This window comes from Nannobrachium achirus (genome assembly GCF_963921795.1).
Source record: "Nannobrachium achirus genome assembly, chromosome: 18".
NCBI lineage: Eukaryota > Metazoa > Chordata > Actinopteri > Myctophiformes > Myctophidae > Nannobrachium > Nannobrachium achirus.
This window is the reverse complement of record NC_137825.1, coordinates 21,935,584-21,960,842: the sequence shown is the minus strand read 5'-3', so window position 1 is coordinate 21,960,842 and position 25,259 is coordinate 21,935,584. Positions and strand designations below refer to the sequence as shown.

Below are 25,259 nucleotides of genomic sequence, written 5' to 3'. Positions count from 1 at the left end.
TCAGATTAGTGGGGTGGAAACACTTCTACATATGAGCAAGGCCTTGGCGGCAGCTTGATGGCGTCATATTGCCTGATTTTACACTTGGTTTCATGCTGAAAATGGGATGTAGTGGAGTAGAAGTAAAAGTACTGAAAACTGGAATTACTCCAGCAAAGTAAAAAAAGAATACCTCAGAGTTTTACTTAAAGGAGTAGTTCACCACTTTTCAACCTGTCTTCATATAATAGGTCCTCACTAATGTTCATGATAAAATATCAAAAAAAAATTCTACTCAGTCCAAGTCTCCTAGGAGAGCTGTGGGAATTTCAGAATCCATCGTCTTGTGACATCATCATTTTCCCAAAAGAATATTTAATCAATATTTTTGAAAAAAATATTTAGATTTTTATTATCGCGAGAACAATGGCTTCCACTTTAAAACTGCAACTTTTCAGGAATAGAAAGCCTGCAGTTTCTATAAGCTGGATTGGCAATCGATGATATCACAAGACGATGGGTTTCTGACCTGCCCACAGCCCTCCTCTGAGATTTTTTTTTATTTTTTGAGTGAGGACCAATTATATGAACATAGGTTGAAAAGTGGTGGAGTGCCCCTTTAAGTAGAGTACTTGAGTAAATGTAGTTAGTTACTTTACACCACTGCCTGTTAACAAGGTGCCTGGATAGGCAGAACAGAACAGTGGCTGGAGGATGCGGGGGGGTCTGATTAAACGGAACACAAGCACAGGGGTGGTGGGATTAATCCCGTATCAGGGCGGGGGATTAAGGAGGGCAAGCCTTGGCTTTAGGAAAGACCAAGCCTTCTTTAGCGCCGCGGTTGGTTCTCCCAGAGCCCTCGGACTGTCTATGGCAGAGAGGTGCTGCAACGTTTTAATAATCTCAAGGACCTCCAGTTTGCTATGGGTTAGGCTACGGACCCCTCGTAACTTGCGAGAGTGTACAAATGGAATAAAACGGATTACGATTCTGGTTACAGTTCTGTAACTCTGAAGAGCGTACAAATGGAACTTAACGGGTCAGTTTGGTTCCATTTGTACACTGTTCGGAGTTACAGCATTTTAATCAGAACCATAATCCGTATTGCTTGTCACATCACAGTTTTACAGGTGTAAAGCACTGTGTGAAACACTTTTGTTTCCCTCTGCACGCTCCATTATTTTCTACCATTCTGTGAGCTGAGAGAGGACAGGAGTTATAGAGCAAAGGGAAAGAGAAAACAGGTTAAATGGAACAAATAAATATCTATCCTACGCCAGTGGTCCTTGAAGGGGTTCCCAGCTAAATGATGTAGAGTTGGTGACCAAATGGACCTTTATAGATCTTTAACTCTTGAGATTGTACAACCATTTAACGCTCTGAAGAGTTAATCACCTGCATTACTCAATTTACAAGAAGTCTACACAATTAGAGTGCAGATTGCTTTTTTGGGGCAACATTTGCTTGTCATCTCTCCTATGGTACCAACATCACAGCATGGACGTTTTAGGTCTGAGAGGCTAAATCTCATCAAATGGTGGTCCGCGGATCAAATGCCGAATAAATAATGGACCCTGATATGAAAAAGGTTGAAAACCTTTTCTACAGTATACGTATAGCACATTGGTAAGCGCATCTAATCCTCAATTTGATTCCTAACTATCAAACAATGTTGCTGGGGACCCCCTGGAACCGCCCCAGACACCAATGTGAGAACCAGCGGTCCTAAGGACTCCTCAGCACGCCACCGGGCATATTACATTCACTGCAGCGCTTCTCTACCAGCCTCGGCTCCAGGATCCGTCACACGTCCTCCCATAATCCCCAGAGGCCATCTTGTCTTATTTTTCCTAGGTTCCTTTCCTTGGCGAGGATGAGACGGAGGGTTTTTGGGGGGTCAGGGGGGGTCATCACTCCATAGCAAAAGTTAAAGTGGCAGCAGGGTTTGACAACACAGCGTCCGGTGGGAGGCTGGAGCAGTGCAACGCCGGTCACTGGGCTGTCACCGTCATTTACTGGTGGTGACGCTCTCTCTCTCTCTCTCTCCCTCTCTCTCTCTCTCTCTCTGTCTCTCCCCCTCTCTCTCTCTCTCTCTCTCTCTCTCTCTCTCTCTCTCTGTATCTGTGTCTCTCTCCCTCTGTAGGCCTAAACACAAACAAAGTTGTATAAATACATAGCGTGAGGTTTGGTCCCGTAAAGGTGTCATTTCAGAAAAGAACTAGAGTTGGCAAACAAAAGTGACATGCTGTACTGCAGGCTAATGCAGTGGTTCTCAACCTTTTAAGGCCACAACCCCCAGAATAATAATATTTTAACCGGGGTACCCCCCACCCTATGAGCACTAAGAGTTGAGGCATTACATTTTGTATAACACTATTACAAAACATACATTAACCACCTCAGCCCTACATTTCGGCTATTGACTATTGACTATTTTCCCCAAAAAATGCCATTTAGGTATATATACAGTGTATATATACACACACACACACACACACACACACACACACACACACACACACACACACACACACACACTTTACTACATTCGATGCAGAAATGGTCCCCTTATTTCTATTTTAGAGGTAATAAAAGGTCAAGTATCTTGTGCAGATACCCTGAATACACGTATACTTTACTGCATGTTGTTTGTTTACTGTTGAGTGAGAAAATAATGTTGCACATTAAGTTAATCATCTGGGGACCCACTAAAATAATTTGGGGAGCCCCCTGGGGGTCCCGATTCCCGACCGCCAGTTTGGGAACCATTTGTCTGGGCTAGGGGGTGGCAGGCAGCTGGCATCCGCTGGGACCCCAAATGACGACACCCCCTGCTGTAAGCCTCTCTGGTGTATCCTCTGATGAAAACGGTGCCCTTCTGAGTTGTGTGGCTTTTCCACAGTCTCACTATCACTCAGAGGTGGAAAAAGTCATTTTGTACTTACGTAGAAGTATCAATACTATACTGTAGATGTACTCTGTTACAAGTAAAAGTCTGGAATTCAAAATGTACTTGAGTAAAAGTACAAAAGTATTGGTATCAAAATGTATTTAAATTACCAAAAGTATTTTTTTTTGAAAATAGCTAATCTACAAGCTCACAACGCATCGTGATGTGATGCGTTGTGAGCTTTACAATATATGTGAGTTTTACAATATAATCATTTATATATTCAAAGTAACTAGTAACTAAAGTTTTTAAATAAATGTAGTGGCGTAAAAGTACAATATTTGGATCCGAGATGTAGTGGAGTAGAAGTAAAAGTATTGGAAATTAAGTACATTACTTAAGTAAATGCACTTAATTACTTTACACCACTGCTGAGTTGTGTGGCTTTTCCACAGTCTCACCAGTCACTACGCTCTCCCACTTATGCTGCACTTAACTGATTCTGCAGCATAACTGAGAGCAGGGGTGTTGCACCAAATGTTGGAACTTGGGTACAAGGATTCACGGCAGGCCCCCCATGAATGTTCTTCATAGGGGGACGGGGTTTAACCCATTTAACCTGGGAATGCATTATTAGGGTGCCCTCAGACCAAAATATGGTCGGCGGTGGATAAACTCTTCTGGTGCGCGGCTGGCAAAAAACGCAGATAGCATATTCCGTCCCAAAGCCAGTGACGCCCCTGTCACTCACTTCCCGCACCGCCCTCCCTCCCTGTAGCCTGTTACACTAGCGTAGCGATCCTCATCATCTTGTACGTGTCAACTCTATAATGGACAGGCGAAGGGTACTCGCCCTTGCTTTATTGGAAGGGGAGATGCAACAAGCTAAAAAGAGAAGAGTTTGGGTGCATGAGACTCTTGATCAAAACAAAACATCTCCCAGTCCCTTCCTGATTCTCGGAATGTTACGCCTTCGACTCACCCGATTGGACAGAGGGGGGAAACCAGAATCTGCGTGGAGAATTTCTTTGCTCCAGCATAAACGCAAGGTCTGCGCGGAGCGCAGATATCCTCCACTGACATGAAACCGCCCCCTTCTCATTGAAATGCATTGGCGGAACGCGGATTCCACTCTCGTAGGTATTTTGGTCTGAGGGCAGCCTTACGCGTTATTTTGCGCTTGCCTTTAACTATTGAAAAATAGCAGATATACAAGCTCACAGATCTGCTATTTTTGAAAAATCATGAACATTTGTGCAAGTCTTTGAAAATTTCAAATCCTCCTAAGGTTTTTTGAAAAACCTATGTTTCTATGTCAGTGGTTAATGTGAAGGACCCCCAAAATGATGTGTATTTGGCCACGGACCCCCATCTTAAAATATTTCGATCCAGGGACCCCCCAGAAGCAAAATTTGAGTTACAAATGTTTGCTTAAAAAATACATATATTCAAAGATGTACACACGTTTTCATGACTTTTCAATAATAGTAGATCTACAAGCTCGCAGCGCAGCACTCGGTGCCACGCTGTGAGCTTGTAGATCTGCTATTTTTCAATAGTGAAAGTATACAATAATTAAGGCCCCTCCACCTTGGGACCTGGTAACTCAGTCCCACTTTCCCCCCCCTTGTGACGCCGCTGACTGAGAGAGCTGCACTGTGAGCAGAGGCAGAAGGTGTTAAATATTTGATCAGCAAATGCGTGCGTGCGTGTGTGTACTACTATACTTGTGATGGCCAAATGTCCCCAACGTGAGTGCCGGTAATCTTTTCTGAGATACTATTTCTGCCAGAACCGTGCACCCGATACACGTCAGCAACCCTGTACTATTCTTCTTCTGATGAGAGCTCGACCTCTCTTTTTCAGAGAGAATTAAGGCAATTGTGAGGACCATTTACCGGGCCCTCACAAGAGAAATTGTTGTTTTAAAAAGATCTACAGTAGAGAGTTAGGTTTACCATTAGGAAAAAAATCGGGTCGGGATTAGGATTAGGTGCCCTCCACACTAGGTGCGGTCACCGCCTCCTAGCAATTCATTTTCAATGAGAGGCGGGCGGCTTTTTCGGCAGCGCAGCAAAGTTTTGGGGCGGCGAGGTGAGCGGGCGCGGTCCCGTGAATTCCACCGCGAGCGTGCTCGTTTGTGCATGCGTACGCGGGCGGTGAGAGACAGATTGTGTTCATCTTTGTGAAATACCGCGCTGCGTTTCCTCACTGAGCGAGTGTGTTTGTGTCTCACCGCGGTGCGGCCACCGCTGATCCTAGCGGTGTCCGCGACGGCAACCGCGCCTAGTCTGGAGGGCACCTTAGACCTTGAATGGTCAGGTATTAAGTGTACAGATGGGAGTTATGTCTGTTTTATTTACATTTATTTTTCAAAAAATGTCCTCAATAGTAATACAAATGCTGTGTCGTGTGTGTGTGCATGTGATCCTTTGCAGGGATGTACATACCGAGCTGTGATGAAGACGGCTACTACAGGAAGATGCAGTGTGACCAGGCCAGAGGAGAGTGCTGGTGTGTGGACCAGCATGGAGGGGAGATGATGGGCTCCAGAATCAATGGCAAACCTGACTGTGGTAAGACTGAGGATGTAGTGTGTTTCTGGTAGTATTATTGATTATTACCATTTTCTATGTCCGGGGCAAAAATGTCATTTTGACAAAAATGTCCACCACAAGCCAACATGACAATGACCCCTAGCTGGTTCCCACTATATAGCAGAACACTGCTGTCATTTGTACACCAGTGGTGTAAAGTAGTACATGTACTCAAGTTACGGTACATTTTGAGGTATTTGTACTTTACTTTGGTATTTCCAATACTTTTACTTCTACTCCATTACATCGCTGATCCAATGGGGTAGATACATTTATTTGAAAACTTTATTTATTAGTTACTTTGTAGTACTAGATTATCACAAAAACATACATTAACCACTTCAGCCCTACATTTTGTCCATTTGAAAATAGCCAATCTGCAAACTCACAATGCGTCGCAAATCGCGATGCGAGGCATTGGGAGCTTGCAGATCTGATATTTTAAAAATATTTTTATGCATTTTCTGCATTTGCAAACTTGTGAAATTGGACATTCTGCATAATGAGTACTTTTTACTTTTGGTTCCTAAAATACATTTTGATACCAATACTTTTGTACCTTTTGTCATTTAGAATTCAGGACTTTTACACGTAACAGAGTATTTCTACATTGTGGTATTGATACTTTGTCGTACGCCGTGTGCGTTTCCAGACGAGGTGATGGGCTACTCTGGAGACTTCGGCAGCGGCGTGGGATGGGAGGACGAGGAGGAGAAGGAGACGGAGGAGGCCGGCGAGGAGGCGGAGGAGGAGGGGGAGGAGGAGGGAGAGGCGGACGACGGAGGATACATCTGGTAGGAGGAGGAGGACCACCCCCCAACCACCCCTAGGACCCCCTAAACGGAGAGAGCCTTTTGTTCAAGTAGCCTCCGGCCCCTGAAGCCCACGGGGACGACTCTCTCCTTAAAAAACGGCGAACGTGGATTTTGTGAGATTTGCGCAGTGGTAGCGGCGGCGGCGGCGCTGAATTATGTTATGGAACTTACTTGTGGGTTTTCTTCTGAGGGTGCTGCTGGGCGTGTCCAGCGGTGAGGTGACCCGTTTTGTTTTGTCTTAGATAACGTGTAATCGCTTCATTCTGGTTTTGATCCCTACACCCCCCCCCCCCCCCCCAGTGGCAAGCAAAGAGAGCTGGCTGTTTTCCCCCCAGTGAAGCAGGACCCACTGAACTACTGTGTACAGCAGTGGTGGAAAAAGTACAAAAGTAGAAACACCCTGTTACAAGTAAAAGTCCGTAATAAAAAAATTACTTGAGTGAAAGTATTGATATAAAAATGTAGCCTACTTAAAGTACCAAAATTAGAAAGTACTCATTATGCAGAATGTCCCATTTAAAAAGTTTTCAAATGTATAAAATCTACCCTACAGTCCATCAGAGGTCCTGTCTGGATAGGGTTGCCAACGATCCCTTGAAATTATGTACCGATTTTTCTGTCCTGATACCGAGTACCGATCCGATCTAACAAATCTAGGACAGTGGTTCTCAAAGTGGGGTCCAGGGACCATCTGGGTTCCTTGAAGGGACCCTTAACGAGTCTGTAACTCTGAGAGTTATGGCGGTCCTTGCAATTAAGGACAAATTAAGGTTTAATAACCACTGATCTGGGAGTAAAGTGCAGCTGCCTACAAGTTAGAAAATTATAATGTAAATAGTACAGTAAGAGTATAAAACAGTAGTGCAACATCAACTGAAGCAATCAAAATGTAAACTGTCAATGAAATATCATCACGAAGTTTTATCGGAATTGCATAGCATGCCAGCATTTTAGACAGCTTCAGCAGCTTTTCTGATACTGGCATCGGAAACGACTACTTGAGATACAGAATCGTCTAATTGAACTGATAAGGGACACACTTTGTTCATTATTTTTGGGAATTAATCAATGACACACCTGTTACGAGTTCAGACAGCTCACATACTATGTTGTTAACCACTTAAACCCCGGGCATCCTAGGCTGCAATGCCAGCCTGACAGCGTGTCGTGAGTTCGAGTCCCGTTCCAGACGACCTTTGCTGCATCTCTCTCCCCATTTCCAGGTCAGTCTACGGTCCTATGAATATAAAACGCATAAAAGCCCCCCCCAAAAAATCTTTAAAACGACGTTGGCAGCCCTATGTTTGTCCAGCCTTCATCTATGCATATAGAGATGTATTTTCCATTGTGAACATTATTGCTTGAATTGTACAGTAGAGCCAACTGCCCTGCTGGAATCACTATGAGATCTGAGATCACTCCATAACATGAGAGATTTCTTCACATTGGGACAATGCTGCGTTCCCAGTGGCAGCTACAAAACATACAAAGGTTTCAAAGCGACGCAGTGTATCTGTGGCTGAGTCGGCGTCTAAGTGTTGATCAATGCGCTCATCGATGTCAAGCTAGCAAGAAAAGATGTAAAGGAAAGTATAAAGCTTGGGGTTAAGTAGAACATTGAACTGGCCGAGGGAAATAATTCGTAGAAATTCTTGTTACACAATAATTGTCAGAAATTCTAATTTGTAAAAATTCTAAAGTATTGGTATCAAAATGTACTTAAAGCCAAAACCAAAAGTAGAAATTACTCATTGTGCAGGAGGAGATTGTATACATTTCGAAATGTATAAAATGCATGAAAATCCTTTCTTAATGTCGCATCGCGACACATTGTGAGCTTATAGATTGTCTATTTTCAAAAGGCCAAAAATGTATATCAGGGCTGAAGTGGTTAATTTATGTTTTTAATAATAATCTAAATCTAAGTAACTAAGTAAGTAACTAGTAACTAAAGCTTTCAAATACTTGCAGTGGAGTATAAGTACAATATTTGCCTCTGATATGTAGTGACGTAGAAGTAAAAGTACTGAAAATTGGTACTCCAGTTAAGCAAAAAAACACCTCAAAATGGTACTTAAATACAGTACATGGATCTGTAGGTCTTGTGGCGGATTCAAACGTCAGGCGTCGGCGCGTCGCTTAATTTCTATCTCCATGTTGCTTGGCTTCCTTCGCTAATGAACGCTAGCCTTTTGTAGCTTTGTAGCTGACGGTGTGAACGCAGCATTATGGGCTCTATGCACACACAGCAGCCATACTGCAAAGACATTGAGCCTCTTCCATACTTCCTTCAAGGCTCTGTTCCATTTTGTGCAGCACAGTGGTTCTTAAACGTTTTGATTTCAAGAACCACCATAACTCTGAGAGTGTACCGTACAGGTCCATTTGGTTCATTTTACACACTCTCAGAGTTAGCCATTTGGAACCCACTCACTTTGAGACCAGTTTCCAGTTGAGCTAATAAATATGCACAATATCAGCACCCGGACTCTGTTTGACTAGAATGAACCAGAGCCTTCATCAGTATCATTGGTAACACACCTGTGAAGGAAGTAAGGAAGGGACCCAATTTCTCTCCAATATGGCTGCTGTGCATAGAGACAATGGGAGACATCGAAACGAGTGTTTTGACAAATAGAACAGTTCAGTGCCGTGTGGGTTAGGTATTCCATAACAGATATATGTATATAGATAAATACTGTATCGGTGACGTGTGGAGATGAGCGACGAGGATTGTGAACCTTACTAGGTTTGACACCATGATAAAGGTATGTATAAATGTATGCACCTCCTATAATGGTTTATGGCCCCTACATGCTTTATTAATTCAGTCGGTATAGGACTCGGGCTACTTTATTCAAAACCTGTAGAATGTACTAAATCGTCCCCAGATAGCACCTAGAAACTAAAGCCCGACCGGATGCTAGATTTTTGGGTCCAGTCCCGGTTTTGGAGAGTGCTAGACCAGTGTCCCACTGTAGAAAACAGTGGGTTGGCCCGGTTGGGATCCATCTGTGGGTAAAAAGGCACATTTTTATGGGTCCAGAGTAAATTTAGAAATGCAACTGCTAGTCTAGACCACCCAGTACCAGTGTTTTGACCAATACTTTGAAAAACATAATTTAATTGAGGTTTCTATTTGAGAACATTTAACTTGTATGCATATACATACAAATAATAACTTTGATAGGTTAATAAGATAAATTAAGTATAAGAATATAAGAAAATGGAACTATAACCACCAACAAACTCTATTCATATATTTTCAAAAGATTGTGACACGCTGTGAGCGTGTAGATCGTCTATTTTTGAAAAAGAAAGGTTGCCTTTTTATTTTATCAGGACACAGAACGGCTGCAGAATTATACCGATACAGATGTCACCAAAAATCTAATAATCCGCCGGGCTTTAACAGAAACCAACAGAATCCCCAACTGCTTTACTCTGAAATCACTTCAAAGAATGTGCCACACAATGTTTGAGTATGCTACTTGAAGCTGTATTTTTGTGTTTATAAAATATGTGTATGTTACTTGAAGTTTTGTGTGTTATACTTGAAATTCTCACTGTATTTGTGTTTTTCTATGAGTAAATTGTTGCCATTTGTTCATTCATGCTATTGGTATAGGCCAGACAATTGTTTGTTTTTAGTATTGCATGTTAATAGTAAATACGAATGTACTTCTAGGCTGAGCACTTTACTATTAAAGGCAATTGGGCCAAGCTGTCTTGTATTTTTAATTATACTTATTTCTCAAACCCACGCACCATACCAATTTCCTCCATATTCATGCAATCAGTTCACATTACTGATTCTATTGCAACTAATTCAAGGACAAAGGAGGTTGACACACAGCTAACACCTTTTATTCAAAAGGCCTCTCAGTTGCAGTTTCCATTGCTATTTAATGATGGCTATTTTTCTTAAGTCATTATGCAAGCATGTTTCGGGATAATGAGACCTTCAGGCAAATTAAACGTTAAGTGTGAATTTGCAATATAAAGACAGGTTTGTCTGTGAATAGAAGGTTGGCTGCGGGCGGGCGGTGATTTGAGGCAACGCTCTATAACACTGCAATGGGTTTCAACTTTTCCCTCTGGAGAGACGCACATTTTTTTAAATTCTAAATTATTCTCACAAGCAAAAAAACGTAGGCCTACTTAATAAAGGTCATAAACTTTAGCTATTAATCGAATGTACACTTGACACAATGATCGACCACATTTTCACAACTTTCATCTAACTACATTGCAAAGTAGAACACCTATCATAGCTACATCACACTAGTGATGGCCAACAACTTGGCTTTGATGTACCCTGTTGACAATAGTGCCATCTTAGAATAGATGCTGTCGACTTATTTGACACTGCAGACACATAATTGCCTTCTTTGATGCGTTAACGATGAGTCAACGAGGATCAGCTGGGTCACACACGCTCTAAACTGAAGTGACTGGAGTCACTTCACTTGAATATGATGGAATATGATTGAGGATTAATGTCTGTGATTAATAGGTAAGCTTACATTTCATATCTCACAAACCATACTTAATTACCTATAACTTTCACTAGCCCCCCCAAAAAACGAAGGCATGGGGAGACTATGTTTTGCATCTTCCCGTACATCTGTTACCAGCTAATCTCCGGTGCCGTTGGCCCGGTCGCTGCCAAACTGCACACACACTCCCTGTATGCCAATTCAGAACCTCAGAAAAATATGTAGGACTCGCCAAAAGTTAGTTTTGCAAAGTGTGGCCTCCTGGTGGCGCTAGAACAGGTCCTTGTGAAAAATGTGGGGCAGAGGTTCTGAATTGGCATCCAGGGAGTGTGTCTGCACAGTTTGGCAGCGACCGGACGGCACCAGAGATTAGCTGGTAACTGGCGAATGGACAAACAGGGTGCGCCATGCCTTCGGTTGGTGGAGGCAAAAAGAAAATCATTCAAAGACCGACTACTTGCATGTAATTTCAATGGTTCACTCTTCTTTGAATGTGTGAACTTAGTTACCTACAGTACACCTACTTGTTGAATATTCACAAACTCACTCACAAATATAATATGTTGTATTGAGTACTGTAGTCACTGTTTAGTTTGTCTACTCTATAGTCTATCTTGTCTTGTTGAAGCTGATTGTTGGCTGTATAAGCTGCTATACTGCAACACCCAACACATTTAATACATTTGGTTGGTGTACTGCCTCAACCTCTTTAAGCCTCGGGGCACTATTTTGAGCATGTCATTAGGATAGGTGAACCTTTAAAAAAAAAGGAATAGGAAACTTGTTTGTGTGTCACACTGCAACATGTTGTGAGCTTGAACATCTGCTATATTTCTTTTATGGTTGACAGACCAATGGTGGCCTTCTCTGCTGCTTTGGGTGCAACAGTCCACGGTCCAACCATTGTGGCCTTCAAGAGAGTCTTCACTAACATCGGCAATGCATACAATCCATCTACAGGTAGGTGGTGATTAAGTCATGTTAATTACATTTACACATTATTACACAACTTGCATAATGGCCGCTGTAAGGTGGAAGTTAACCATTTATTTATGTCCACATAAGGGAGAAACATACAGGGACACAAATAGTATTGGAGCAGCAAGATAACACATTCAAAAATTCATGGAATACGTTTTCATTATACAATGGGCATGTCAATCAGTATGGGTATAAGTAACAGCATCTCCACCATATGTAATGTACTTTTCCTGTTCACACAGAATGACAGTTTACATGAGTTTACTTGATGGGTTCAGGCTCTATGATGATTATACTGTAGGCAACCATGGCATGTGGAGTGGTGTTCTGCTCTATTCTATGTAACACTGCTACTGATATCATTACTTTATAGCAGGGGTGGGCAACTTTGATGATGGAGAGGGCCAGTATATTTCCACACTCACTGCAGAGGGCCACATTGCAAAAATAGCCGATCTACAAGCTTTGAGTTTGTAGATCGGTTATTTTTGCTATTTTTTAATTGGAATCTTGAATTAATATTTTGCATTTTTTTTATTGGTGTCCTGAAGTAATTAAAAAAAAAGCTTTATGAACTTAAATACAAATACATTTGACATAAGAAATTTTATAAGAAAAATTGCAGTACTAGCCATTAGCTACTAATCGAGACTTAAGTAATTTAAGCAGTTCATTTTTCCATGTTTTAAATTCTAACAGCTGAAATCAATAATATATCAGTATTCCAATATCAACCTGCGGGCTGCATTAAGTGAAGGTGGGGGCCGCATGTGGCCCCCGGGCCGCCAGTTGTCCATGTTGCTTTATAGAGTCCAGTGGTGTTCTGGTCTATTCTATGTAACACTGCTACAGGTACCATTAATGCTCATATTAATTGTGTCAATGAACACTTATTGAAAAGCACAGACTTCTGTTTATTGTCTCCACCAGCCGAAGGCATGGGGGAGAGTATGTTTACTAAAATCCTACAAATCGGTAGGCAGTATCTCGACAGTCATGTGATCGACACGGATCTGTCCGATTTTGCATATTCCATCCTGATTGCCTAAGATTGGCTTCCAAAGTTTGTAGGATTGAGCCGTTTTGAACAAAATGCCTCAAATCACAAACGCAAAGTGCAATTATCATGAAATCGCACACACACGTTCCCACTAGGTCGAGGAAGAAATGCCACTTCAAATTTTTGAAATCAGCCTCATGGTGGCGCTATAACAGGCTGATTTGTGGTTTTACCTATAACTCCACCGATCAGTTTCAAACTTTGTAAGCGCACTCCCTAGACGCCAAGGAAAAACCCTTTCCCTGCATTTTTCACATCAGCCTTTTATAGCGCCACCAGGAGGCCGACTTATGTAAAACACAATTTTTCCTATTATTCCTTGCGATTTTATCCAAACATCACGCAAATCGGTACACAGTATCTCTATAGTCATGTGATCAAGTCCGATCCGTCTGATATTTCATATTCCATCGTAATTGGCTAATATTGGCTTCCAAAGTTTGCAGGATTGCTCCGTTTTTGAACAAAATGCCTCAAATCATCAACGCAGCTTGCGATTAGTGTGAAATTTGCCACACATATTCCCACTAGGTCAAGGAACAAATGCTACCTTTTTCACATTGGCCTGTTATAGCGCCACCATTAGGTAGACTTTAGCAAAACATATTTTTGGAACACAATGCTTCAAATCATGCATGCAGCGTCCGATTGCCATGAAAGATCTTAGGTGAAGAACATATGCCACCCTTTTTACATTGGCCTATTATACAGTAGCACCACCAGGACACCTGGCCTGGTGGAGACCTGTGCTCGGAAGAGCACTGCTTCTAGTTTCCCCTTCGTCCGTCTGTTTGTCCGTCCGTGCGTGCGTCCGTGTGTCCTCGCAGTTTGTGTGCACCTAATCTCAGTCGCCGTTGGCCCGGTCGCTGCCAAAGTGAGCACACACATTCCCTGGATGCCAATCTAGAACCTCTGCCCTAAATTGTTCAAATGGGCCTTTTCTAGCGCCACCTAGTGGCCTATGTTCGCAAAACACATTTCTGTGCACTACTCTTACAGATTTTGTCCAAAAATCCTACAAATCGGTAGGCAGTATCTCGACAGTCATGTGATCGTCACGGATCTGTCCGATTTTGCATATTCCATCCTGATTGGCTAAGTTTGGCTTCCAAAGTTTGTAGGATTGAGCCGTTTTGAACAAAATACCTCAAATCCCAAACGCAAAGTGCAATTATCATGAAATCGCGCACACATGTTCCCACCAGGTCGAGGAAGACATGCCACTTCAATTTTTTGAAATCAGCCTCATGGTGGCGCTATAACAGGCCGATTTGTGGTTTTACCAATAACTCCACCGATCAGTTTCAAACTTTGTAAGCGCACTCCCTAGAGGCCAAGGAAAAACCCTTTCTCTGCATTTTTCACATCAGCCTTTTATAGCGCACCAGGAGGCCGACTTATGTAAAACACAATTTTTCCGATTATTCCATGAGATTTTATCCAAAAATCATGCAAATCGGTACACAGTATCTCTATAGTCATGTGATCAAGTCCGATCCGTCTGATATTTCATATTCCATCCTAATTGGCTAATATTGGCTTCCAAAGTTTGCAGGATTGCTCAGTTTTTGAACAAAATGCTTCAAATCATCAACGCAGCTATCGATTACCGTGAAATTTGCCACACATATTCCCACTATGTCAAGGAACAAATGCTACCCTTTTCACGTTGGCCTGTTATAGCGCCACCAGCAGGTAGACTTTAGCAAAACACATTTTTGGAACACAATGCCTCAAATCATGCATGCAGTGTCCGATTGCCATGAAAGGTCTAAGGTGAAGAACATATGCCAGCCTTTTTACATTGGCCTATTATACAGTAGCACCACCAGGACGCCTGGCCTGGTGGAGACCTGTGCTTGTTGTATGTTTTTCTGATTCTTTTTTTGAGCGGTGGTCACACCGTCTCCTATACGTGGCCGTGTGTGTGGGTATCCGTCCGGCCGCCGTCCGGCCGGCCGTGTATGTAGCCTCAAGCCTGCAGTACCTTTTCTGACCACACATGTTAAGGGAGGGGCGCTGTTGTTCTCACACACACACACACACACACACACACACACACACACACACACACACACACACACACACACACACACACACACACACACGGGGGAAGGGTGGGTCAGCATGTTTGGTCAAGTATTTTATTATTATTATTAACAAACTGAATGTTTTAGGGTCAAATAAATTAGAGTGTGTGAAGAAACTACAGCATTGTAAAGCACACTAACCCCGCTGCACCCACCCAGTAGTGCTGTTGCACAGCCTCCACGACCAGGGGCGTGCACAGACATTTTGAGGAGGGGGTGCTCAAGTGAATAAAAAAGGGCACCTTGTGCAGTGCGTGGAACCGTCGACTGCCTAGTAGTTAGGGATGGGCAGTGTTGCATTGGTGATTCTTTGTTTGGGGGGACGCAATTTGAATGATGTCACACGGACGGTGCTTACACCTATGCATTAACATGTTCAGACAATGGTTTATTGATATGCACACATGCCCTGCTGTGACATATCTATGTCTATTGATATGCATGAATCAATTAATTGAATAATCGATTAATCATTTATGAGATCAAAGTCGATTATCAAAAAAAACATATTATATGTTCTGGGTATCCAGAGACAAAACAAACTGATAATGAAATGAAATATGAATTTTAACTTTTGGAAGAAAAAAAAAGACTATATGGCATTACTTCTGCAAGTGGTAAATACACACACAGCTGTGCTGAGACTTTCTTCACAACATGAGATGAAATGAATGCAAGCAAGCAAGCAGCATGTATCTAAGAAAGACTCACCATTTGCAGAAATAATGCCATCAAGTCCCTTCGAGTTGAAAGGAACATGAGTCCTTTTTTTTCTTCTAAAAGTTCAAATTCATAATTAATTTCATTCAGCAGTTTGTTTTGTCTCTCCAGCAGAGTTTCTAGTGTCTCTCTCTACTCGGAAGAGAGGCTATACATGAACTCTGCAGCTGCACTGAGGCGCTCCAACACAACCACCCTGACAAGCTAAATGTTGACTCAATCAGTGGTTCTCAAACTTGTGTCATGTCAAGGACCCCCAAAATGATATGTTTAGTATTAGTAGTTTTAGTTTAGTTCTAAATGCAAAAATATTTTGTCTTGCCTCAAGCTAGATGCAGAATAGATAAATGTTGCTTTGATCACAGATAGCCTACATATGTGGCAAGAGCATTTTGGGTCATAAATATATATTAGAAGCTTTTAATCCAGAAATGACCGATGTCTCCATGGGCCACATACTGAACACTGTACAAAACAACAAAACAAACAAACACTGTACAAAGAATTAACATTATAAAAAGGGCACATTGATCCAGGCAGGCAAAAAAGGCTAGTGTCTATGTGTGCACGTCCCTGCTGCTCAAAATATTTTGCTCCAGGGACCCCCAGAAGCAAAGATTTTAGTTAATTTGGGTCTTGCCTCAAGCTAGATGCAGAATAGATACATGCTGCTTTGGTCACAGATAGCCTACACGTGTGGTAAGATTCCAGAGCATTTTGGGGCATAGATATATATATTAGAAGATTTTAATCCAGAATTGACCGATGTCACCATGGTCCACATACTGAGCACTGTACAAAACACACAAACACTGTACAAAAAACGAACTTTATAAAAAGGGCACATTGATCCAGGCAGGCAAAAAGGCAGGTGCTCTAGTACCCCCTAGTGTCTATGTGTGCACGTCCCTGTCCACGACCACCGCTCGGTTCACACGGGTGTGATTTTAAAGTCTATAATTAATATAGAACAAGGTTCTTCAAAGTTTTTCAGGCCAAGGACTCCATAGCTGAGAGAGAGAAAATTGAAGCAGCCCCTAGCTTCAGAGACTTGTTTAACAGCACTATCACCAGCATTGTGTAAATTAATGTTTTTAATCTTTTCTTTAATATATTAGATTAATGTTCATACTATTTAAACCATTAAGACCTGAGGCCGATTCCACATAATGCTTTCTAAAGAGTTAGTTGTTACACTAAAACGATTCTTCTAAAATGTTCAAAGATAGCAGATATTTGCCGCGTTGCCGTGTTTTGTAGGCCTACATCTGGTACTTTTGAATAGCCAACACAAAAATCTAAAATGACACAGATGATTTCCCAGTTTTAATGAGTTAACACATTTACTCACTTAAGCCCTCAAAACGTAGTCAACTTGACCTTTGGCTCGGCTTGGTTCGCTATTGCCTCTACACGTATTGGTGTCCCTAGATGATTAGCTTAAAATGCAGCATAGTTTTCTCAAATATTACATAAAGAACTAGAAGCAGTGCAGGCGTCCTGGTGATGCCACTGTATAATAGGCCAATGTAAAAAGGGTGGCATATGTTCTTCACCTTAGACCTTTCATGGCAATCGGACGCTGCATGCATGATTTGAAGCATTGTGTTCCAAAAATGTGTTTTGCTAAAGTCTACCTGCTGGTGGCGCTATAACAGCCCAATGTGAAAAAGGTAGCATTTGTTCCTTTACCTAGTGGGAATATGTGTGGCAAATTTCACACTAATCGCAAGCTGCGTTGATGATTTGAGGCATTTTGTTCAAAAACGGAGCAATCCTGCAAACTTTGGAAGCCAATATTAGACGGATCGGACTTGATCACATGACTATAGAGATACTGTGTACCAATTTGCATGATTGTTGGATAAAGTCTCAAGGAATAATAGGAAAAAATGTGTTTTACATAAGTCGGCCTCCTGGTGGCGCTATAAAAGGCTGATGTGAAAAATGCAGGGAAAGGGTTTTTCCTTGGCCTCTAGGGAGTGCGCTTACAAAGTTTGAAACTGATCGGTAGAGTTATAGGTAAAACCACAAATCGGCCAGTTATAGCGCCACCATGAGGCTGATTTAAAAAAAATTAAGTGGCATTTCTTCCTTGACCTAGTGGGAACGTGTGTGCGCGATTTCATGATAATTGCACTTTGCGTTTGGGATTTGAGGCATTTTGTTCAAAACGGCTCAATCATACAAACTTTGGAAGCCAATCTTAGCCAATCAGGATGGAATATGCAAAATCGGACAGATGTGTGTCGATCACATGACTGTCGAGATACTGCCTACCGATTTGTAGGATTTTTGGACAAAATCTGTAAGAGTAGTGCACAGAAATGTGTTTTGCGAACATCGGCCACTAGGTGGCGCTAGAAAAGGCCCATTTGAAAAATTTAGGGCAGAGGTTCTAGATTGGCATCCAGGGAATGTGTGTGCTCACTTTGGCAGCGACCGGGCCAACGGCGACTGAGATTAGCTGCACACAAACTGCGAGGACACACGGACGGACGCACGGACACACGGACGGACGCACGGACACACGGACACACGGACGGACGGACGAAGGGGAAAACATACTCTCCCCCATGCCTTCGGCTGGTGGAGACAAAGAGGCAGACATTGTGAAAATAGCTGATCTACAAGCTCACAGCGCAGTGTGAGCTTGTAGATCTGCTGTTTACACAGCATCTGTCAGAACCGAGGCAAACTACAGTTTATGCCTCAGCTCCCACAATTCCAAGTGTTTGTCAGGGTTTGACCTCCCCAGTTCAAATTTGATTACTTTGGTGGGGTTCGCAGCCTTACATTTTTGGGAACCCTTGTTCTACAGTACACTAAACCTCTTCATGGAAATAGGCAATCTGCTGGTTAATGAGCAAACTATTTCCTACGGTAAACGTATCACACAAAGGTAGTAACTCGAAGGAGATCCCTTGTTGAAGACCCATGATCTAGACTAACAATGGAGTTTTTCTTCCAGATGCCGTATTTTGTCACTGTCTGGTGGACACCTTGCATTTTCAAAACTGTTAATTCCCAGGAAATGGATAAAATGACATCTGTTCCAATGAAAGTGGTTATTTATTTTATTCATACATTGTCTTTAGTTACAAGGTGCTGTTCAATAAAAACTAAAACAAATTAACGACGACAACAATAGAGAAATATAATATAACAAAACCAGGGGGGAAAGTTCTGTCGCTCTGCTGGCTGCCGTTGGCACAGCTACAGCTAGTACCTCAAACGGCCACCGTGTCAATTTGGCTTCAATCCTCCCCCTGGTGTCTGGGGCTTGGGCGTGCAGTGGGAGCGTAATGACATCACATCCTGTGTGTACCGGGGGTTGACGCAGGAGGGGGGAGCCCGGCTCCCCCTCCTGGCCGATAGGGGAGCCAGTGCTGCGCCCAGTGGCAATGGGGGTCATCGCCACGTCACTCCCTCCCACGTCAAAGGTAACCCGGAATTAAAACAATCTAACTTGTGCAATGGAGCACAGCAATTATGTAACACGTGTACTGGATCACAGCAATAATATAACACAAAATGTGTATAATGCAAGCGAGAGGGAGGACCTTAGGCATTGGTAAGCACCCCTTACAGATCGTGGAGGCATTTCTGTATATCGCTACTGCATTTGTTTGTTGTCAAACACATATCGTCATTGTCGGGTGTCCAAAACGTAAACATACTCTTGCGCGACAGGCTTTACTTTACGGGAAAAAAAGTACATATTTTAAAACCGACAGCTAAGATATCGTCTATCAGTGGTGAAAAGTAACAAAGTATATTTACTCCAATGATACGTAGCCTGTGAGCAGATGTACTCGAGATGTTTCACACTGCGCTTATGCGGGCGCATACGGATGCTTATGAACACAACCTGTCCCAACCTCGTTCAGTAACGAGATAAGGCCACTGGGGGGCGCCTTGACAACTCTTTCTTGTCTCGTCCACAAATGAGGCAAGGTTGCCATGGTTACCGGGTAAACAAACGTTTCCTGCGGGTGCTGGTGAAGGACTCTGGTGCACACAGAAGTTTCATCACACTTGTTGGCAGACTGGAGCTGGACGTTTGAAAACAGAACAGGACAAGTGGAGGACAAGGCAGGACTTGAACAGACAGGACTGGACCTGTAGGGACAAGGGAAGGTCATACATCAAATACATAGAGACAGTGTAGTGCCTCAGTAAAGTATTTTTTTTAGATATGTTTTTGGGCTTTTTATGCCTTTATTGACAGAACAGTAGGCCGACAGGAAATGGGGAGAGACACGCAGCAAAGGTAGTGGGGATCGGGATTCGAACCAGCGACACGCTGTCAGGCTACACTGAGCCTATGTGGTATGCGCCTGGACTGGTAGGCCAGCGGGAGCCCCCAGTAAAGCCATTTAAATACGGTCAACATGATGATCTATTGAAACTACAGGATACCTGGTAAACAATTAACCTAGTAGCTGTTAAAATGTTATTTTAACATTGTGGTCAATAAAAACAAGCCTAAGAAACAGGGGGAAAAAACAAACAAACAAACAAACAAACAGAAGGTGGCAGGAAGGGGTACTGGGAAAGTTAAGGGCTGAGATGGAGTCTGAAGAGGTTAGACTATAGACTCTATAGGGTTTTGGTGGACAGACAATCAGACCAACAAAATACCAAGAGATGGGTATTTTTAGGGGTATTTTTGGAGCTGTGTGAAGCACAGGCTCCCTATACGTGGCTGTGTGGGTCTGTGTGTCTGTCTGTGTGTCTGTGTGTGTGTCTGTGTGTATGTAGCCTGAACTTCCTAAACTTCGGCACGCTACTAGTCCCACAGTTTTGCCACCACACACTCGCGCCATATGTCAAATCGACCGGCTTACTCGGGAATCGTGGGCTAGTAACTTGCTAAGAGAAAGGTTCAATAGTTTAATTGATATTAATTTATTAGTGAATTAATTTTCCCCATTGACTTATAATGGGAATCGCAAAAACTCACATTCAATTATTTGTCTCTCGCAAACCATAGGGGCTAGAGTTTCAAGACTTGGAGAGGAGGTTCATAATGATTTCAAGGATTAAATAAAAAATAATTGTGTCATTTGGCCGCATGGTGGCGCCATAACACCCCACTTCACACGGGTGTGATTTTTATTTTGACGACTGAATTGACTGTCTGACACTCAGACAGGACAACACACATCACATAGGCAGGGCAAACTGAGAGTCAGAGGACCTGGAAAACTAGCAGTCTGGGACAAATGAGAGCACACATTAAGCCCAGCCTGCAGCAAAATAATGCCACTGGCCATGACAAAATCCCCACCAAAATTAACGCTGACACCTTTACTGCTCCAATCATTGCCAACATAACACATCTCTCCATCAGTCAGTGTCACGCAAAACGTGCAAGAGTAACTCTGTACAACAAAGGAAGCAAATTAGACCCTGGCAACCACCGCCCCGTTTCCATTCTATGTTCCATCTCGAAGGTTATAGAGAGGTTAGTATATGATCAGATTGAAAAGTATCTTGCAGAAATAAAACTAGACAAGAACACAAGGGATCTAAGGGCCAGGGAATCTGAGGAGGTTTGTGGGCTAGGGACAGGACAAGAAAGGGGTCTAGGTACAGAGCTGCCATTTTTGAAAGATCTTGAAAATATGTTTCTGTCAGTGGTGCTCACACTTTTTCATATGAAGGACCCCCAAAAATGATATATATTTGGCCACAGACCCCCATCTCAAAACATGTAGTACCAGGGACCTCCCAGAATCAACATTTGAGTTACAAAGGTTCGCTTAAAACTACATATATTCAAAGATTTGCACACAATTTCACGATTTAAAAATAAAATTGCAGATCTACAAGCTCGCAGCACGGCACTGAGCTTGTATATCGGCTATTTTTCAATAGCTAAAGTATAAAATATTTAAGGCCCCTGTCCAAAAATGTGTTTAAAAAAATCTGCCTGATGGTGGCGCTAAATGTGACAGGTCCATTTTGAGGACATGACTGTAGACATACTGTGTACTGATTTGCGTGATTTTAGGGCAAGATTTGTAGGAGCAGTGTCCAAGAATGTGTTTTGCAAGAATCAGCCTCATGGTGGCGCTAGAAGAGGGGCATGTGGGAAATGGGGGGTGGAGGTAGTGGTTTGGCAGGCAAGGAGTGTGTGTGCAGATTTTGGCATGGATTGGGGCAACGGTGGCAGAGATATGAGAAGAGCAAAAGTGTGACGTGTGACTGACTGACTGACTGACAGACAGACAGACAGACAGACTGACTGACAGCCGGTGGAGGTTTTGATAGTAACTGCGACCTAAAGGTCGCAATGATGGTTTGAATACAAGGATAATTTTCATTTGCATCGCATTGATTTACCATGAATGAAAATCAAAAGAACAAAAAAGAAAAATCTCACAAAAAGTAATACAAATAATCAGTTTATAAACTAAAACACAGAAACAGTGTAATCCCTCTTTTCCTTAAATCAGTTGTTTTGATGGGGGGGGAAATATGCCCACCCCTTCTAATACATTGTTTTTTGGATTCTTCATTCACCATAAAGGCATTTGATAAACCCTAACCCTATGCTCATGTAGGCTAGTGTTTTCTTTTCTTTTTATTGGTCAATGATGTTAATTAATCAATCAAAGAAAACAACTATGTCCTCTCATTTCCAGTCTGGTGTTCACAATTGACAACCCTTCAACGAGATATCCGGATGATGCACTATCCTGTGAGGAGAAGAAGAACGAAGAGGGTAAGTCATAACTACTCCAAGTACTATATCAAACATGCAGAAATTCAACTCCCATATAGGCTACGGCTATTTAAGAATATCTAGATATTCTCCATTTAGCATTTTCTTTTTGCTACTAGTCTACAGATCAATCATGATCAATACGAAAACATGTTACAAGTGTCACTGTTGCTGAAACATGTCTCCCCCCCACCAAATTGGGCACAAATGGTCTTGTGTATACAATTACGGTGAAATAGGATTATGATACGTTACATTTGCCTGTAACTACTGTATACTTCACAGATTTATGGGTGGGGCCTTTTTCTTGAAGGTCGGGTGACATGGCCAAAACAGCTAATTAAGGCTATCAAATTAGCCACATTTTTAATGATGTCTTGTACCCCCATGTTAAATTACCCAATCAAATTAATGTATTGTAGTTACTGTACTGAAAGTAGTACTTTCTGTACAGTAACGGCAATACATTAATTTGATTGAGCTAATATGGGGGGAGGGGCGGAGTCGAGTATCCATATCATTATCTTTTGAAACTGCCCCAACAAAAGCTGTCCGCGGTGTGTTTCCGCTTCTCCCCGTCACTGAGACGGTTTTGTCGGCCATACCCTGCTGTCTCTTCCCCTAAACCTGACTGGAGCATCTGACTGGGACACCGGAGCAATCTTAGAACGAGGGTCCAGCGATCTCCTCCTCGGCAGAGGAGGTCCGTGGCTCATACACTCTGTGTGTGTAGCCTGTGTGTGTGTGTGTGTGTGTGCTTTCACGCGTGTGTGTGTGTGTGTGTGTGTGTGTGTGTGTGTGTGTGTGTGTGTGTGTGTGTGTGTGTGTGTGTGTGTGTGTGTGTGAGAGACCACGTGACCTACTGTATCATAATGTTAAAATTCTTTGTGTGTCATCCGGCCTTTCAATAAAACAAAACATAACAAAAAAAACACAATTGTGTTTTCTTTAACCCCATGGTGTCGGATTAAGAGCAAACCTGTTTTTTTCTGATTTGATATAAGCCTACTGTATGTATGTTTCTCACAGGTTTTATCACAGGTTATGAGGTGGGAGTGCACATTGCAGACGTGACACATTACCTCAAAGAAGACAGCCCTGAAGATGACAGGGCCAGACAGAAAGCTGCCAGCATATACAAACCAAGGGTTTGTACTGCTTATTGAATATATCATGTCATTTATTTAAAGGGATATTTCACTTTAAAAAAAACTTTTGGTCATTTTATTGTCTAATCCGGCTTTTATGAACACCCTGGACAGATTTTAATTTGCTTCATTCAATATTTAGATATTTGATGTAAATGTTATCAGGCCCTCTTCAGTGACGTCATTACGTGCGCGTCCCGCGTCTCTGACGCATTCACGTTGCCTAGAGACGCATTCACGTCAGTGTTCTGGGGTCCCACGGACGCATTGCCTCCATTGGAGTCCACGTTAAAATAATTTACCACGTCGCGAAAAAAAAATATTTTAAAAAGTCCACCGACGCCACCATTGTTCATGGGTGAAGGCATGCTACTGTACCCTACGTTAACACAAATGAAATCCGCGTAGAAAGTCTTAAAACAGACGATAGAACTAACGACAGTGTGTGTTTGGAATCCACCAACGCTATTTTGTGCGCCATTGAATTCTGTGCATGGTCACAGAATTCAATGGGTGCCTTAGTTTTAGCGTAGCACCGGGCCGCCCTCTGACCATAGTGGCACAGCGTGTTAGGTGATACACCAAGAAGGGTTCCCCCACCGAACGTGGGTTTGGCTTGTCGAGCCTGTTATCGGGTAAGCGTCACGTCATAGGCTGCTATAGCGGCCGGGGGCCGGGAGGTACAATGCGTCATCGATAGTTGTGTGCTTTGGAAGTGCATGCGTGCCGCGGAACAACGGTGGAACGCGTGAAACACTAAAAAGTTTGGTTACCTTTTTGAAAAGACAAGGGGAAAGCTAAATACAATGGGCTATGCAGCACGGTTGTTACATCATGCTCGGGAGGGAACACTTCGACAATGCAGACGGAGCCAGGCACTTGTCTATAGTGCATCACATAAGACCCAAGTGCAATCAATAACTTTGCACGTCTGCAAAGTTATTGATTTCAAAGTTATCTGCAAAGTTATCGAGTTGTTTCAACTCGTCTAGTCTGAGACGAGTTGAAACAACTCCAACGCGGGCTGTTGAAGCAGCGCGACAACCGTTCTCTTCCACCCAATGTATGTGGTGCTTGAAAATATGAATGATTCCATCGATAATAATCCGTTTGGGACACTCAAAATCACTGCCATAGAGTTATAATGTATCGCTCCGTGCGAATGAACCCGTAGCGTTGCCAGCGCGACTTATTCTCAGTCTACCGAAAATAGCAGATGTACAAGATCACAACGCGGTGCGAGCAGACACGGTTTGAGCTTGTTGATTGGGTATTTTTTTGTTGCGTGACACCGTCGTACTATGCATTATAAATTACACTGTTAAAGAGACGGTACACATTTAGTTTCTTCAAATATTTTCCAAAAATAAAAAGGTTGACTTGCCTTCTGTCTGTTAAAGTACTGTATTTGAAGGCCCTGGTCAAATGTATTTAATGGAAAAAAATAGATATGCATTTACTGTGTAAAAAAAAAAAAAAAAAAAAGGAGAGACATGGAAATGTTAGCCTATAGTTTATAGTATAGTTTTACAGTAGGCTATTATTATTAATTCATGAATAGTACTGTAATTATATATATATATATATTAGTGTCTCATCATGTCTTTCCACAAAATAACAGAAAAAAGCTCAATAGTGGGCTCGATAAAAGCCCGGCTCGATAAGCAACATCGATAAGGTGCTCATTATCAATACAAATTAACGAGCTCCATCCCTAGTGCTTCTTCATCTCAAGGTACTATTATAG

The 25,259-nt window shown here is 42.4% G+C and overlaps 1 protein-coding gene across 1 annotated transcript in view; it reads left to right on the top strand.

The window, feature by feature from the left end:
- Positions 1 to 6,264, top strand: part of LOC308302967 (testican-2) — a gene marked incomplete at both ends in the record, with an annotated part of 75,478 nt that extends 69,214 nt beyond the window's left edge. Inside the window, 2 exons of the mRNA XM_080747286.1 lie at positions 5,308 to 5,445; positions 6,119 to 6,264. Coding sequence (XP_080603412.1) covers positions 5,308 to 5,445; positions 6,119 to 6,264 — 284 coding nt within the window. The remainder of the gene's footprint in view (positions 1 to 5,307; positions 5,446 to 6,118) is intronic.
- Positions 6,265 to 25,259: the final 18,995 nt, after the last annotated feature.